The 18,039-nt window shown below is 34.9% G+C and overlaps 2 protein-coding genes across 3 annotated transcripts in view; both read right to left on the bottom strand.

Annotated features, from left to right (window-relative positions):
• The window catches only part of LOC122021322 (acetolactate synthase small subunit 2, chloroplastic-like), a 32,572-nt gene extending 23,322 nt beyond the window's left edge, over positions 1-9,250 (bottom strand). Inside the window, exon 1 of one of the 2 annotated variants that reach the window (XM_042579441.1) lies at positions 8,966-9,250. In XM_042579441.1, coding sequence (XP_042435375.1) covers positions 8,966-9,186 — 221 coding nt within the window. In that variant the 5' untranslated portion in view covers positions 9,187-9,250. The remainder of the gene's footprint in view (positions 1-8,965) is intronic. The other variant, XM_042579440.1, reaches the window with a different exon arrangement.
• A 413-nt stretch (positions 9,251-9,663) lies between these two features.
• LOC122021321 (OVARIAN TUMOR DOMAIN-containing deubiquitinating enzyme 6-like) lies at positions 9,664-17,734 on the bottom strand. Its single transcript, XM_042579439.1, has 9 exons — positions 17,544-17,734; positions 16,383-17,362; positions 15,754-15,915; positions 12,826-12,903; positions 11,848-11,926; positions 11,627-11,772; positions 11,312-11,377; positions 10,190-10,361; positions 9,664-10,112 (listed from the first exon to the last, which is right to left on the bottom strand). Exons 2-9 carry the CDS (start codon positions 17,025-17,027, stop codon positions 9,871-9,873), a joined length of 1,590 nt encoding a protein of 529 aa, XP_042435373.1. The 5' UTR covers positions 17,028-17,362; positions 17,544-17,734; the 3' UTR covers positions 9,664-9,870.
• Positions 17,735-18,039: the final 305 nt, after the last annotated feature.

Here is an 18,039-nt window from a genome sequence, read left to right as displayed (position 1 = left end):
TCATGTGTATTGATGGGCGGCAATATTCACATTTATCCAGTCTCAAGCCCGGATAAAGGAGGAGGGTTGTGTTAGGTTGCCAGGCAGCGTCAAACTATGACAAATATTCAATGAATGAATCCATTAAACTATTGTGTTAATGCTAGGTTGTTCCCCGGAAGGAACGCGTTGCAGAGTCCGACTGTAACATCTCGGCAAGGACCGCTACATCTCCAGAACTCGGGTGTAGTGATAAATATGAAAGAGTTCGCGTTACAGGGTCCAACTGTAACGTCTCAGCAAGGACCGCTACATCTCCATGAGAACTTGGGTGTAGTGTTAAATAAGCAAGAGTTCTCACACCATAGGTTAGATAAGAACAAATATGATAGGAAAACTAATAATCTAAGATTTGGAACATAGGAACTCTCACTGGTAAATCAATAGAGGTAGTAGATATGATGATTAGGAGAAAAATTAGTATTTTATGTGTACAAGAGACAAAATGGATAGGTGAGAAGGCAAAGATGATAGAGAACTCGGGTTTTAAGTTATGGTACACTGGAAAGAGTAAAGCAAGAAATGAAGTGGGTATTATTGTAGATAGTTTGTTAAAGGATGAAGTTGTTAGGAGTAGTTAGAAAAGGGGATAGAATTATAGCCCTTAAGATAATAGTGGCAAAAGAAACTATGAACATAATTAGTGTATATGCACCACAAGTAGGATTAGATGAAACTACCAAATAAAGGTTTTAGGACGACCTAGATGAAGTATTGCAAAATATTCTGCCAAATGAAATGATTTTAATATGAAATGATATAAATGGACATATCGGAGTAAAAAATGAGGAATATGAGAGGGTGCAGGGAAGTTATGGGTTTGGAACTAGGAATGAGGAAGGAAAAATTATATTAAAAAAGAGAACACTTGTTCACATTCAAAGTGAGAATAATAAATCGCAAATTGACTTTCTTATGGTTAAGAAAAGGGATAGAAAGATTTGTAAAGAATGCAAAGTCATCCCTCGAAAAAGCTTAACTACCCAACATAGGTTAGTAATGTTAGATATACGCCTCAAACATAGTATCGATAGAAGAAAATATATCTGATTCCTAGAATTAAGTGGTGGAAGTTAAAGGATGGGAGCAAATATATTTAAGGAGAAGGTAAAAGTGCAAGCATTAGGTGAAATATATGATGACTCTAATATGACGTGGGATAAGATGGTATCAAAGTTGAAAATAGTAGCTAAGGGTGTATTCGGTGAGTCAAAGGACATGCACCTAAGTAAAGAATCTTGGTGGTGGAATGAGAAAGTCCAAAGTGAAGGAAAAACGAATGACTTATAAGGAATTATATATTTGTAAGAACGAGAAAAATTAAAAAAAATATATAATAGCAAGAAAGAGCCAAGAAAGTAGTGAGTGAAGCGAAAAATGAAACTTTTGAGCGGTTATATCAAAATTGGATACAAAAGAAGGGAGAGACGTTTATAGAATAGCTAAAGTGAGAAAGAAAAACAAGAGATCTTAGCGAATAAAATGTATTAAAGATGAATGTAATAGGATATTAGTAAGCGATAGAGAAATAAAAAAGCGGTGGAAGAGATATTTTCATCAACTTTTTAATGAAGGTTTAGGTGACCAACTTACCTTGATAATTTAATTAGGTCGAATGATAGAAATTTTAATTTTATCGTAAAAACTTCAGAAGTAAAACAAACTTTAAATGAGATCAGTGATGGAAAACCGTTGGACGGGATGATATTCGATGAGGTATGAAGTGCTTAGGAAACAAGGTATTGAATGACTTACAAAATTATTTAACATGATATTAAAAACAAAAAAATGATCAATGGAAGATAAGTACTCTAGTTCCCTTATATAAGAATAAGGGAGACGTAAAAAAGTATAGAAATTATTAAACTAATGAGTCATACTATGAAACTTTGGAAAAAGTAATAGAAAAAGATTAAGGAAGGAGACCACTGATAGAAAATCAATTTGGGTTCATGCTGGAAGGTCGACAATAGAAGCTATACATCTTAGACAATTAATTGAAAAATATCGGAGCAAAAAATCTACACATGGTATTCATTGACTTAGAAAAGCCTTTAATAGAGTCCAAGAGAAATTATATGGAGAATTTTAGAAAGAGAGGTGTTAGCGTAACGTATATTAAACTAATTAAGGATATGTATGAGAATGTAATGACAAAGAGACTTCAAGCGGAGTAACTAAGCATTTCGATAAAGATAGGGTTACATCGAGGATCATTTCTAAGTCTATCTTTATTCTAATTATGGACGAACTCATCTGTGGCATTCGAGGCAGAAATCTTAGTAAGTGCGTATGTTTCTGAGATGATATTATTTTGGTAGATGAGACACGTGAAGGAGTAAATGCTAAGCTAGAATCTTGGAGGGAAACACTAGAAGAAAAAGGTTTTAAGCTTAGTAGATTAAAGATAGAATATATGAAATTTAAGTTTAGTAATATTAGAAGTAATGAAATAATTATTAAAATAGGAGAGGACGAGTTGTCAGGAACCGAGAGATTTAAATATTTAGGATCATTTTTACAAAATGATGGAGGGATTGAGAGAGATGTCTTACATAGAATATAAGCAGGATGGGTGAAATGGAGGGGAGCGTCGAGTGTTTTATGTGACCGTAAAGTACCTCTTAAACTTAAAGGTAAGTTCTATAAAATCGCAGTTAGACCTGCTATGTTATATGCAATGTTCTAAAATGTGGGCTAGGCGGCCGCCTAGTCGCTGTGCAGCAGCAAGCCGCGCCGGAAAACCCCCAGGCGGGTGACCTAGGCGGCCCAGCCGCCTAGGCGGCTCTCGGCGGCCCTAGGCGGGCCTCCGCGCTGTTATTTAGGTTTAATGTTTTGTTCGAAATTTCCTGTTTGCGTGTTTACGTCTTCGTCTCTCAGCGTCGCTTCGTTTCTCTCATCGTCGCTGCGTCGTCCTGCGTTGAAGGCTTCGTCGCTCCGGGGCTCGGTAAGTTTTTACGTTTTTTGTTTCTTACGTTATGTTAAGTTTTTTTATTCCTGTTGATTCATCGTCGCGGCACGTCTCCGGCGACGTCGGACGCGTCCGCAGCCGCCGGAAGCGTACGACGCTTCCGGCAGCATCGCGTGATGCTTCCAGCGGCGCTGGAAGCGTTCCGCGACGCTTCCAGCGTCGCCGGAAGCTACGTCGGACTTCGTCGGACGCTTCTCTCTACGTCGGACTTCGTCGGTGGCGTCCGCCGTCGCGCGAGTCTCGCGACAGAGAGAAGACGGCGTTTTTTTTTTATTTTTTTTAGATTTAACAAATTCAAACAATTCCTAACGGGGATAATTTCAATAATAGGGTTGGTTCGTAAAGCTCAATAAAATTAGGATCCAATTAAATATATTTAAAATTTATTTTTTTAATAAATGTTATTAATTTATATAAAATAAATTTAAATATATAAAATTCCATTATTAATTTTATAATTTATATAATAAGATTTTAATATATAAATAATATATTTAATTTTTTAAATAAATAATATTAAATATTAATTTATATATTAACAGATTTAAAAATTATAATAAATATTATCATTTATCAGATTTAAAATATAAAAAATATTTAAAATTTTAAAAAATATAATACATATTATTAATTTATATAAATCATATTTATAAATTTTATATATTATTAATTTATATTAATCGAATTTATAAATATTAAAATTATATTAAAATTTTAAAAATTCTAATAAATATTATTAATTTATATAAATCAGTTTTAAAAATATGAAAATAAAATTAAAATTTTAAAAATTCCAATAAATAATAAATATTATTATTTTATAATTTATATATAAAAGTATAAAATAAAGTAATAAAACAGATTTAAAAATATAAAAAAAAATATTTAAAATTTAATTTATTTAAACAAATATCTAATAAATTTTATTAATTAGATTAAGATATATAAAAAAATATTCTCAGACTTGTTAGTGACTTAATGTTATTGAAATATTTTGTGTTGTATGCCTGTATGGTATAATTAAATTTTATTATCATGTTATGTCTTGTTAGTTGTTACTTGTTAATATATATAATTTTTTCAGATTATATATGTTATCAATGGCAAGCAATCCATCTTCGACAGCATCTGTCACTCAACCCGAATCCGGGATTCTTAGAAGAAAGTCAAATGACATCGGATGGGAGTTTGGAATATTGATTGATCCTAAGAATCTCGACAAAATTAAATGTAAGTTATGTGGAAAAATAATGTCAGGGGGAGTGTATAGGATAAAGGAGCACATTGGAAATATACCTGGAAATGTATCTGGTTGTCGAAAAGTATCTCAAGAAGACAAAAATAAGTGCAAACAGGCTATTTTAGAAGGGAGGAACAGAAAGAAGAATAAAATAATGGAAGAACAAAGCTGTAGAGCAAAGGTGGCTATTTCTCTAGATGAAGAAGGTCTTGAAATTGAAGAGATGGATGAAATTAAAAAACCTCTTCCACTTGGCCCCATGGATAGATATGCATCGACAATTAATCCAGAAAATGCAGGCTCCAGTGGAAGTAAAGTGCTTCGTCAAAAAAATATAAATGAAGCTCTTTTCAAAGAGAGAACTCAACAAGTTCAACAATATGTTAGGAGATGGGTTTATGAAAATGGAATCTCATTCAATGCTGTTGATAATGATAGCTTCAAGCAACTAATGGAGGCAGTGGGTCAATTTGGACCAGGATTCAAGCCTCCAACTCAATATCAACTTAGGGAGCCACTATTGAAAGCCGAAGTTGAAAGAACAAAACAATTGCTGAAGAAACATGAAGAAGAATGGGCAAAGAATGGATGCTCGATCATGACAGATGCATGGAGTGATAGAAAAAGAAGAAGCATCTTAAATTTGTGTTAATTGCAAGGAGGGTACTACATTTTTAGAGTCTAAGGAGTCTTCAGAAGGCATACAATTGAACTTATTTTTGAGTATGTTGACAAGTAGGAGCTCGAAATATTGTTCGGATTGTTACGGACAATGCCACCAACAATACGGTTGCAGCTAAATTGATGAGAGAAAAGAGACCTGGATCTTTTGGAGTTCATGTGCAATAATCTCATGCTTGAAAGTATTGGCAAACTTCACGATATAAAAATTTTACCATTTTCATCTATGTTCACCATAAGACTTTATCATTGATAAGAAGTTTCACGAAGAAGAGAGACATAGTCCGACCAAGACTTACTAGGTTTGCATCAAATTTTCTCATATTGCAAAGTTTGATTGAAAAAATCTAGTTTAAGGGTCATGTTTACGATATGTGGGAGAAATGTAAATGGTCAAAAACAAAGGAAAATAGACTTATTCTACTGTGATGAGCATGAGTTTTTGGAATGGTGTCACACTTTGTTTGAAATTTTGCTCCATTAGTAAGAGTTCTTCAATTAGTAGATGGAGATAGAAAGCTATCAATGAGGTTTCTATATGTGGAGCTTCTTTAAGTTGAAGATATTAAGGTGGTCTTGAACAACGTGGAATCCTATTATCAATCTATTATAGTGATTATTGAGTCAAAAATGAAAGATAGACTTGATACATCGTTGCATACCACTGCTTTTTTTTTGTTGAATCCCTGTTTTTACTATACAGATAGTTTTATTGCTCGTTATGAGGAGGTCGCGGTGGGGATTTTTGAATGCATGGAAATTTTGCATGCCAATCAATTAGATCTACAAAATACAATTATTAACAATGAATTTGTAAAATACAAAGACAAGACTAGGTTATTTGGAAAAATATTGACAACAAAATCATGTAGAAAAATGATGATACATTTGATCCATGTGTATGGTGGAGTACTCACACACCCAACTTGCTAAGAGTGGTATTGAGGATATTTTCATTAACTACAAGTTCATCTAGGTGTAAAAGAAATTGGAGTACATTTGAAGGAGTAAGCTTTAAATTTTTTAAGTTTTAATTAAAGTAAAGTATTAATTTTTAAAGTTTATATTCATGTCACTAACTATAATATTTACTTTTTTTTAGATTCATACAAAGAAAAGAAATAGGTTGGATATTAATAGGTTGAACAATTTAATATTTGTCCAATTTAATGTTAGATTATTGAACAAACAAAAAAAGAGAAAAAGAAAGAAATGTCGATGCCCTTGCAAAAGTGCTTCAAATGCACAATGTTGGATTGTGGATGGTGGGGAAGATGATGAAGTTGAACTAGGTTCTCGGTTCATATGGCAAATGGTTGATGAAGCAAATGGAGTAAATGAAAATCTACAAACCTCGAAGAAGCTCTAAAGTGAAAGAAGTTCACAAGGATAATTTTGCATCCGAAGAAGAGGAGGATCACAATAATGATATTGAGTTTGTGTCCGATGAAGAACAAGTTATTGAAAATTATGGAGAAGAAGAAGCAGAATAAATATGAGTCTATGAGATATTATTAGTTGTGTAATTTTGAACTCATTTTGTTAAGACATGATTTATGTTATTTAATAATTATATTTTGCTTAGTGGTTACTAGTTCACAATGCATTGTAATCTTGAATTGAACTATTGCTTCTATTTTCCAATGTTCTACTTCTACTGTTTACTATATGATTATGATAACTTACTGCATGTTCTATTGTTTAACTGTTTCTTTTACTCATATTTACTGAGTCTAGTATATTTCCTTTGCACAAAACTATTAGTTTTCTTTTATAGTTTTTCATTTTTTGGTATTGAAAAGTATGTATTTATTTCAGCATACATAGTTAGATCTTCATTGCTATGAAATTGTTTAAGACAACATTTAGATTTGCATATGACATTGTCCACAGTCCACATGAAACAAAGGATACCGAGGAATCCGCCTAGCGGCGCCTAGTCCCCGCCTAGGCGGCCTAGGCGCTAAGCGCTGGTTTGCCGCCCGATTAGCGCCTAGCGAATTTTAGAACCTTGGTTATATGGAGCTGAATGTTGGGCTATGACTCGAGCACGTGAGCAGAAGATGAGAGTTGCAGAGATGAAGATATTAAAATGGATGTGTGGACATACGAAGATGGACAAAATAAGAAATGAGAGCATTAGAGAGAAAGTCGGAGTTGCATCTATTGAGGAAAAACTCCGAGAGACACGTTTAAGATGGTACGGACATGTACTTAGACGACCAATAAATGCTCCAGTTAGGCGATGTGAAACTATGATAAACATGCATATCAAACGAGGAAGAGGAAGACCAAAAAAGACTTGGTTACCAACAATAAAACAAGATAAAATTTATTTAAATATAGATGATGATATAATAGGAGAAAGAGCTCAATGACGTAAAAGGATTCATACAGCAGACCCCACCTAGTGGAAAAAGGCTTGGTTGTTGTTGTTGTTGTTGTATTTTTGTAGTTATTTTCTTACGTTGTAAATAACAATTTTACAATATTATTGAGTGTTTTAACCATGTTGTCCACCCAAATCATGTCCATATAAGAGGTTGATGTCAACCTCAAAAAAGTTATCAGCTAGACCATAACTTTAAATATTGGCAACAACAGATGCAGTTTTATTTGACCCACCCGAATCATGTCCATATAGGGTTATTTTTGTTACTGAAACTATGATTGATCTCTCTAATGAATTAGAACCTAGCCAAACTAGGGCACATGAAAAATTCAAATATAGAGATTATCTATGTCATTATCATATATTATTTGCTCCCTGTTGCCTGGTAAGATGTATCATGTATTACAATTCTAGGTGGGACAGGGCATGTTGCTTAGGCCAAATAGCGGAGTTGGTTCCTCACCTGTGCGACAAGGAACTTCTGGAACATAATTTTAATTATTTATATTTGGAAAAGTTATAACTTATCTTTGAATCTTTTTTCAAGATCATATTTTGAGTAGATTTCTTCTGTAGAACTAGTTTTATTGAATGGGTGTCACCCAAATTAAAACCATTTCATGATTATAAAATGAGTTAAGGTCTTCGTTGTTGATTTATCTCTAAATTGTACTAGTGTCACCAAAAACCTAGTGTTTTCCTCCTTCCTTAAGGCTTTTGCAATTGTGAAATTCATCTTCATCTGTGTCTTGAAGTGCACCAACAAATAGCAAAATTGGATTTTTGATATTCAGAGAAGTTTGTGGATTTCAAGCACTGATGGGAGGTAATATTATGTCTAAAGAGAATCAGTTTGTCAGCACTTCAACAAGATTACTATTTTCTAACACTTTTGTTTTTGTTTTTGTTTTTGTTTTTGTTTTTGTTTTCGTTTTCTTTTTATTGCTTTGTTTATAATTTATGGTTTTCAGTTCGTTATCTGTTTATATTAAGATTTTGGGTGTTTCTGATAAAATCATCCCCTATTCATTATTTCCGTAATCTATTCATAACCACAATAGTTTGATTCGACTTGAACTCCTCAAGATTGGATTAAACAAAAATGAAGTTCAAAACAAGGATCGGAGTAAGGAATTCAGAACCACGTTTCTAAGCATTTCAATATTGAAAGTTACTTTTAGCACGATTTCCCCGTTTGTTCCTAGTACAATTTTTGTTTCTCCATGATAACTATTCTCTAACAAATGGAGCAAACTTGAGTTAACGAATGCTGCTAAAATTTTCGCCAACAGAACAGAAATCTTGTAGCTCCGCTATAAGATCTCAAACCGATTTTGCATTCAGAAGATAAGGCAATTTCTATTTCAGCTTTTAACTCATAAACTAACGGAATCGAAAACATTTAAAATGCAGAAGCACCCAATTGAGGAGCATACCCTATTTGTATATTTTACTAATTGTCGTGCGTAGAAAATATATGATCGAGAAAACATATGATGATGGCATAGAAACTGATCAAAAAAAGGAAGAACGACACAAGTACCTGTTGGTAAGAGTAAACGGAAAATTCAACAAAACAACTGAATTTAGACACGCCACGAGAACAAAGCCCGCCAAAAAGCTAGAAAGGAGAAAGCATTACGATTTGGGGGAAACCGGAGACTGCATCGGGTTCAATATGGGCGCCGACTGCTCGCCGTTGTGCTCCGGAAGGCCGCGCGCCTTGATGACGAGGACGCTACGCCGCGACCTCAAAAAGCAAAGATCGACCGTACTGAATCTGAGCGAACAAGATGTCAGGGCTGAAGGCAATCGGGGTTTCTTCGTCATCGCAGGTGAGAGGCGAATGCTAGAGGCCGCCATGATCGTGATCTCGAGGCCAAAATGATGAGAGAAGGGCTCAAATGGTTTCGACTAGTGTTTAGTATTAAATATTAATTTACAAAGATTTGGCGAGGACGATTATACAAATTCAAGGAAATGTCTGGGTATAATTGTCAAATCACCACCACTTACCTTATCCACGGCCCATGGGTGAACAACTGAACCGTACGACGACGCCAGGCAACGGATGTTGTGGCACGAGTCAGTTACCATGACAAATACGACGGCCATAGATGGATGCTATGGTGCCTGAGTTGGCTTCCAGCTCTTAGTTCGGGCTTCGTTGCTGTTAATCTTTCTGGGCATTGCATTTAAACAGTGGTGACTTCGTATTACTACTTGACCAAACCGAAGTTATTTCTGATGACGGACTACCACAACTTACTATCTTTGACTTGGTAAGCCTGGAAAATCCATAACTTCTTGCGACTGCACTATATACACGACTTAGTAGGATTTTCACAAACGCGCTCACGGAGTTGATGCATTTAAAGTCCCCTAAAGCATTTTACTGGACTGGTTCTGGCTACTACCACAAAAACTGAAAAACACATGAAACATAAGAGACTTGTCTTGCCCATATCTCTGTTTCTTTGTAGGAAAAACACTTATCATGTATCCGTATGACTCCCACCGACTACAAAATCCCAGCTTTAACTCGGCTCACTCCGCTGCTTTCCCCTTGTGTCCATTCTTCCCCTCGGCCAGAGAAGTGCCACTGTTGCCCATCTCCAGCAGGTAGCAGATCATTGAATCCACATCGTCGCCAAAGATGCTATAGGCTTCCCTTGCCTGCATGTAGCCGAAACCCATGGACAGAACCGCCTGCATGCTGCTGGTCAGCATCATCTCTGGCAACAAGACCTCATCCTCGCCCTCTAATAAAGATTGTGACGACCCTGTTTCTGCACAAAGATGAGTTTCCACCATCAGTAGATGAAAAATGAACCAGCATAGTTGGCAGGAACAGAAAGGGGCATACTTGCCACAGAAGATGATGGTTCTGCCCTGGATGTCGATGACTCAATAAAGGATGGATACTGCTTCACCTTCTTAGCCAAATACTCAGCTCGTGAAGCCTCCATCACCATCCTCTCAATTTCCTTCTCGGTTAGTTCCAGATCAGAGTAGAAGCGCCCCTCAGCCACAAGTGCCTGAAAGTAAAAGAGCCTGAGTCTAACCACATTATACTGAAACTGCAAAGTTGACTTAGTGGATTTAGTAAACAGATTTTTATCAAGATTTACGGTGTTTGGTTCATGAGTAGGAAGGAAGCAATATTTATGCATTAATTACAGCTTTAGGACATTTAATTGACAAATTAAACGAATTTTAATAATCTGCATTGTAATTACCCTAAAGATGAGTTTTGGAAGGCATTTGAGATTTAATGAGATTCCAGTGTATTTATGTAGTACATCAATTTTTTTGCAATATATTAAAGGGGGCTCAAGATTATCAAAATATCGAAGTTCTTTGATATGGGGAGAAACTGTTTGCTATAGCCTAAGAAGTTGCAAAGTTCTTGAATACACTGGTTTAAATTAGAAATTCATCCGATATTTGATAAAAATTTAAGGGTTCAAATTACGTCTACAAATTTAATTCCTACACAAGTACCTGGCAAGAAAAGTTTAATATGCATCAATTAACTGTCTAGGATGTCAATTCCTACACAAGTACCTGGCAAGAAAAGTTTAATATGCATCAATTAACTGTCTAGGATGTTTTTTTGCATTCGAAGCACATGTAATCAAATCCTTTACAACTGAAAGGTGTTTACTAAGGTACATGTAAAAATTTGATTGAAACAGAAAATAAAAATAAAAAAGACATCATAAGCAACCATGATATTTATATTAATACCAACTAGTGAGCAAGTGAGGACTACTGTGAAATGGCATTACATCAACATCAAAAGATTTAGATATTAAGCAAAAAAAATGATGGTTAGAAATAATTATGGTTCTTATCATTTGAAAAGGCAAACTTCTAGTTTGCAAGTCAGAACAGCTTATGAAAAATATACAACTACAATTAAGTTCAACAAGATGATAAACAAAGGATCTACCAGAAAAACAAATTTAGAAGAAACTATACACACATTATCAATTTGCTGGTCTTGCTGTGCTTTAATGGCAGCCTTCACCTGATCCGTGTCTATGTTTCTCTAAAAAGAAAGGAAGATCAATTGGGAAGAATGTAAGAGCAAAGCTAGTTAGAATAAGAGCAAAGCTAGTTAGAATATGACTATTGGGGCATGATGGGAGCAAACAAAAGTATGATAAAGCTGAAAATAACTCAGAGCATGACCTTGTACTCCCCACTTCTCTTTATAATTGCAAAAATGCAAGAGGATACAGACTTACAGAGAATAAATTGTTGAAAAACTGCAAATGATGCAAAAAAAGTAACTTACTCCTCGAAGACTACTGAATCCAAGACCTGCACCCACTGTCGTCCTACGTGGATCAACAAGTGAGTTGTAATGGTTGCCATGATGATAACTTAACCGAATAGGAGGAACATCAGTGACATAACTCCCTTGAAAGATGTTAATAGGTTCTGCATATAGAAATAAAAGGTGGAAATTACAAGAAATTCACTATCAATTGGAAAAAACAACAAATCAGATCATACCAGGGCTATAGGAGTAGATATGTATAGGGCGGTTGTACATTTCTGCAAATGCCTGGATCTCAATGTTGTTTCCATAGACCTAAAATAAGCCAGTAATACAACAAGTTTTATTAACCCAGATGGAATTGATGCTGTCCTAACAAATTCTGTTTCATATATATAGTACAAACATCTGATCCATGTACGTGTAAAGATATGATTAGCAAATTGTCCAGCTCTAATAACTATGGTAAAAATAGCAACAAGGAAAAAGAAACGTTGATATTTAAGAAGTGTTTCTATACAATGATACCTATACACAAATTTAGTATCCTAATAATACAAGTCTATTTCCTTAGTGTGTAAATGAATACAAGTCTATGATCTCAAAGTTTCTTCATAACCAAAGATCATTCTTGAACATGGCTCTCATGACGATTGAGTAACATTCATGAATATGAACATAATTGGATAGACAACAAAATATTAGCACAAAAAAAAAAAAAGGGCAGCCCGGTGCAACCTCCCGCCATACGGGGTCCCAAGGAAGGATCCATTGTACGCAGCCTTACCCTGCTTTTTGCAAGAGACTGTTTCCAGGATTCGAACCCGTGACCTTTTAGTCACATAGCAACAACTTTACCGTTGCGCCAAGGCTCCCTTTCAAAATATTAGCACAAAATCCTTTTAATTTATGAAATAGCTTCTACTTTACTTTTCTGGTGTGACTGGTGAAATGCTATAAGCTCTAAATCTAGATGAACAGCTAAAGCCCACAAACGGCTGGAGCACAAAAGGTATAAAATCATGAAACTAGTTCATTGTTTTACAGAAAAACATGGACTGCATTGCAGAATGTGGACCACATGCAAAAACATAATACTGGATACAAGCTTGTAACAAAATAGCCAGGGATTTGGCATTGCTTGAATGGCTAGCATAAAGACAAAGAAAATCACATAAGCAATGATCAAAATGATGAGACAGTGCACCAAATACCTTGTCTCTTCTTTTTCTTTTGCAGTATGATGTGAAGCCTTCAATTACAAACTGAGAAAAATGATCCCGTTCCTTTTCCTGATGAGAAAAGAAAATAGAGGCAAGTTCAGGAGTGTAGGCTTGCACAACTAAAAGAACCAAATTTTTAATAAAAAGTTTCTGTTTGAAATGCAATATCTGGGTATAACATACTGCTCTGGTAGATATATGCCTCAGTTTTAAAAATTGAAACTTGTAGTTGTTTAAGAAATTGATAAAATGGAAAATATGAAAGATCAGTAGCATAGTTACTAAATAATAATAACAAAATCCATTTTACACAAGAGACATCTTAAAGTTACAAATTTTATCATGACCAAGGTTGTGAGAGTATGTCTCAGACAGTAGCAGAAAAATCCCAACCTAGCACAGTGACTTCACCAAAATTACAGATAAAAATGTGGAATTGCTACTTACGGATTCCAAAATGAAGAAATTGCAAAGATGCTTGTGATATCTCAAGGAATGGTATAAATGCAAGAATGCAAACAAATAAAAGTAATAAATGCTAAGTAAATGGAAGCATTATAACAAAAAAAATGATGGCATCAAATTGTGCCAGGAAAGGTACAAATAGATATAAAACATCTACAATACTGATGTAAAAAAAGTGCAGAACATGCAAGAAAATTAAAAAAGATGAGGATGATTAATGCATGGTTATGATCAACTTGGTCATTCATGTGAGCATTACAAGAGCACTGGATAGCTAAAGGAGTTTGCCATGCACAAAACTTCTTAATGACTTGATTCGTAATGGTAGCTTTCCTATAACTTTATGCTCATCCTGGGTGAAATTTTGTACTCGCAAGTTTTTCAAAAGTTAACTTCACTTTTGAAAAAACAAATATATTAGAGAAATTCTACCAATAGCCTGAATAAAAATAATCCTAGATACAAAAGAAACTTCAGTAAACTCATGCCATATCATCAACATAGAGGTGCATGCAAGGTTCCAAACAGTAGATGCAGGATGCTTGAAGTAAACTCATTGCATAGTTCATAATAGTATGGACGAGCATGCGAATCATATTAAAACATAGTGAATTATAGTAGTATATATATAATAAATCATCTTAAAAACACATCTAGTTTATGGTTCTAAAAAGAAACATGTGCCAATTATACAATTTCATATCACATGAAATATATTTATACAAAACTAAGGCTCCAGGTTATAAGGTGACAAATAAATTAGCTTAGAGTTTAAGCCAATTTAGTTCAGTCTGAACCAAACTAGCTCACAGATGAACCAAAAAAGACTAAATTGCATAGGCAGCTACATTAATCACTTTCTAAAACCATTGGTGCATGTATTCAGAATTTCAATAGCCTAATCAAATGTCAGGGATCACAGCATAAATTGAAATAACCACAAGATTCCATGAACAATGAGGTCTGCTACCAAGATTCTATTGTCCTAATTAATTCGAGCTGCCCAAACAAGAAAAGACTGCCTAATAGATGAAGTATCTTGTTTTGATAAAAAGCTCAATGTGAACTTCCATTATCACACTTCCACACCAAACCAAATAGTATAAACATAATCCTGCTTAATGGAACATCTATCTTTCCACAACAAGTCAAATTGTGTGAATTAAATCCTATTAATGTAAAGTATCAACTAGATAGAGAATCACCAGGGCATAGAAAGCACCATGTTGCCAAGGGAAAGTAGGAAAATATGATGTAACGTTAAAGATATTGCCAAAGCACTACTTGAAACAATATTGGAATAATTTGGTTTGCACCAAAATTTTCACATGACTTAAATAATAACTTCATGGTCATGAACTATAATGCATTTAGTGGATTCATAATAATGATAACAAAATAAGAGTTTGCTAACAGTTTGATAGAAATTATTATATACAACACATAGAATATAGATGAATTGAAAAAATACAAGGGTGGGGGATAACCCTAGTGTCATCATCGTCATCAAGTCATGACATCGTCATCAAGACATGTTGGTCCCGACTATTTGGAGATGTCTACATGAATCTTATCCATCAATAGAACTCCATGCAAAGCTATATGACTATTAATACTCAAATTGCCAGCATTGTCATCAAGTCATATTGGTCCCAATTAGTTGGAGCCGTCTAAGTGAATCTTATCTGTCTATTGAACTCTATGCAAGGCTATATGATTATTAATATTCAAATCAATTAAGGCATTTTTAATTATATTGCTTGATGTTTGTTTTGTTTACTCTCCCTCCACTGTTTTCATCTTCATGTCTAATAGATTCAACTCTTTCAACTATAAAGTCTAATGAATACTTTTGAACATGTTCATCCCTTCTCAACCTATCTGCTCTCATTTTACAACATATTAGAGTTAGACCTAATTGCTCTTGGATGTTAGTACTTTTGTTTTACTCTTTCTAAATCTCCACACATTTATCTTAGCATTCATATCACAGGTACATCAACTTTTTAAATTTGTTGCTTCTTTAAAGTCCAACACTCTTAACTCTATAAAATATGGAGAATAGTACACTGACAATAGTTTATAAAACTTTCCTTTGAGCTTAAGACGCACAACAAAAAATGCTCCATTCCATCTTGATTACTCATTTTTATCAACCTTATTGTTGAATAATATATACTCAATATATGCAAACTACAATTTCTAGGAATTTCATGATCGTCAACCTTAACTAAACTACAATTTCTAGGAATTTCATGATCATCAACCTTAACTATTTGACTGCCGACATTTGCAACAAAATTTGTTTGATTCTTTATCTTTTGTAACAATTGTAGTATATAATTTGTTCCATCATATTGCATCATATTGCAAACTAAATATCATGTAGACATATATATATAAGAATTGCTACTATTCTAAAATGTTTTTTTTTGCTATAATCACAATATATACCATGTAATCAACACACATTTGCCGTGTCATATCATATGCTTCTACATCACCATAAACTTGGTCCGCAACAGCTCGAAAAAGGCAATTTCCATCCTCCAACATCTTTTTCACTTCAAAACCTTTTGTCCGTCGTATCTCAAGTTCAAACAGTCTTTCTCTCTCCTGACAAGCAAAACGATTTAGAATTTGACATCAAACATGGGAGAGTGAAAGAAAAAGAATTAAAGTTGATATAAACAAGCAGTCACTACTATTAAATATTCACTGAATGGAACAAATGAACATTATTTAGTATATAAATAGAAAAAATGAGTCCTAAGTTATTTTTGGTTGGCGAATTGCCTAATTCTCTACAGAAATATTTATAAATTATCAAATGGGTGGAATGTTTTTCAGTGACCATACTACATTCCCCTAACACAACATGCAAAGTAGAAAATTATACCAGTAATTATTTACTATTATGATGTGCTTAAGTTATTGAATGCAAGAATTCTCATATACTAGTGAAGTGCACCTTATTCAAATGCAGACTTCAATTACATTTACATGTTATAAAGGCACATATAAGATTTTTTTTAGCGTGAAATGAAATTTCATTAAAAAATCACTATTAGAAGGTATCATACCGGATCACCATATGAGGCCACATAGCCAGGGCCTTGCTCATCAGCACTGTTGTAACCGTCCCCTTCACCATATAACCTGGGGGAAGAAGGATGAGAGTTTGAAGGTGAACGTGTTCCAACAACTGGCCAAGCTGATTGCCTTCTTGAAGAACCAATCCTCACAGAGTTTGACAATCCTAATCCCATTCTCCTAGAACTCTGATTAGTTGAAAAAGGATTCAATGGTGGGGCTGGAGGCGGTGGAGGGTAGGAAGCACTTGTAGCAATCTGAGATGAACCAATTACTAATGTAGCTATGCTGGATCGAACAGCAGCTTCTTGGCCCAAATGATGCTCACTAGTTTCTCCCTTACAAACAGCAGAATCCAGGACATCATTAGTTGAAAACTTGACTTCTTCAGCACATATATTAGTCCCACCCTCAACATTAATTCCTTGAGAAGATCCATCAGAGTTCAAGATTTTATCCTCGACATTCTCTAAGCGATCTCCAGAATCTTCTATTGCATTCCGATCTTCAACAATCTGTTTTTCTGAGTCCTCCCTAGAACTAGAGGAATCCTGGGAAGAGTGTGATCCCGAATTTGATTGAGATCGATTAGAATTTGAGGAAGAAGAACCACGCTGAACAAAGATTCTAGTCATTGTTCTCTGTATAAAGTATCTCGTCTGCTGCTCTTGATTTCCTTCAAACGCTTCCCTACTTAGAGATCCACAGCCCAAATGATCCCTTTATCACGAGTTTTGACCTTAGCAGAACCGATCGCGAAATCCCAACCAATTGATTCGTCTTGTCCCAGCACGGTTTCCCCCTTGCCGTAAACCAATCTCTGAGTTCCCCTGACAATTCTCATGAGACCAGATTCTTCCGTCTTCTCTAAGAAAATTCACCTAGAAAAAACGCCCTCACTGGAAGCCTAACTCACCCGATCAAAGAACCCCGCAAGAAAAAAAGAAGGCCAGAAGCTCCAGCAATTTACCTGCCAAAACCCACCAACCATAATCAATCGCCGAAGATGCAAATTTTTCAAAGGAAACACAGTTCGTCTCAGAACCCCAAGTGAGCAAGACGTTCAAAAACAGCACAGACGCAAAACCCTAAAACGCTCTGGGAATCCGGAAGAAAAAAAAAAAAAAAAAAGAGGATGAAAAGAAACGAACCCTGGTAGCAAGAACACTTATCTCGCCCACTTCCTAAGAATTCTTGATTTCTACTATCGGCCAGAGGAAAAGGATCCGCGGTGACTGAGATGGCAGCGAACGAGTCTCCGGAAGAGGAATTTGCCTGCGCAGCGAAGGGGAGGAGAAATGGGAGAGGGTGCGCGGCTACCAACGCTCATCATCTTATACGCGAATGAGGCGACACCGGACCGCATCTGGGTTCAGTGACCATTTCGTCTTTGGTTATTTAAAAGGTTTTGATTAGGGCTGCAAATGAATCGGAGTGGGTCGTCAGTTTTTGATGTCGGTTTGAAAAATATTTAATTTATATTTAAATTTATCGAATTTAAACTGAATTTAATAATGATGGAATTTTTTTTCAAATCGAACTCGATCCAAATTATATTATTCGATAATTCATGAACCACTCATGAGTCTTAATAATTTATTGATATAAGTTAAATATATATTAAATAAATAAATTTCGAGTCTTTTG

This window comes from Zingiber officinale, chromosome 9A (assembly GCF_018446385.1).
Source record: "Zingiber officinale cultivar Zhangliang chromosome 9A, Zo_v1.1, whole genome shotgun sequence".
Lineage (NCBI taxonomy): Eukaryota > Viridiplantae > Streptophyta > Magnoliopsida > Zingiberales > Zingiberaceae > Zingiber > Zingiber officinale.
The sequence above is the reverse complement of the archived record's forward strand: the minus strand, read 5'-3'. Positions and strand labels throughout refer to the sequence as shown.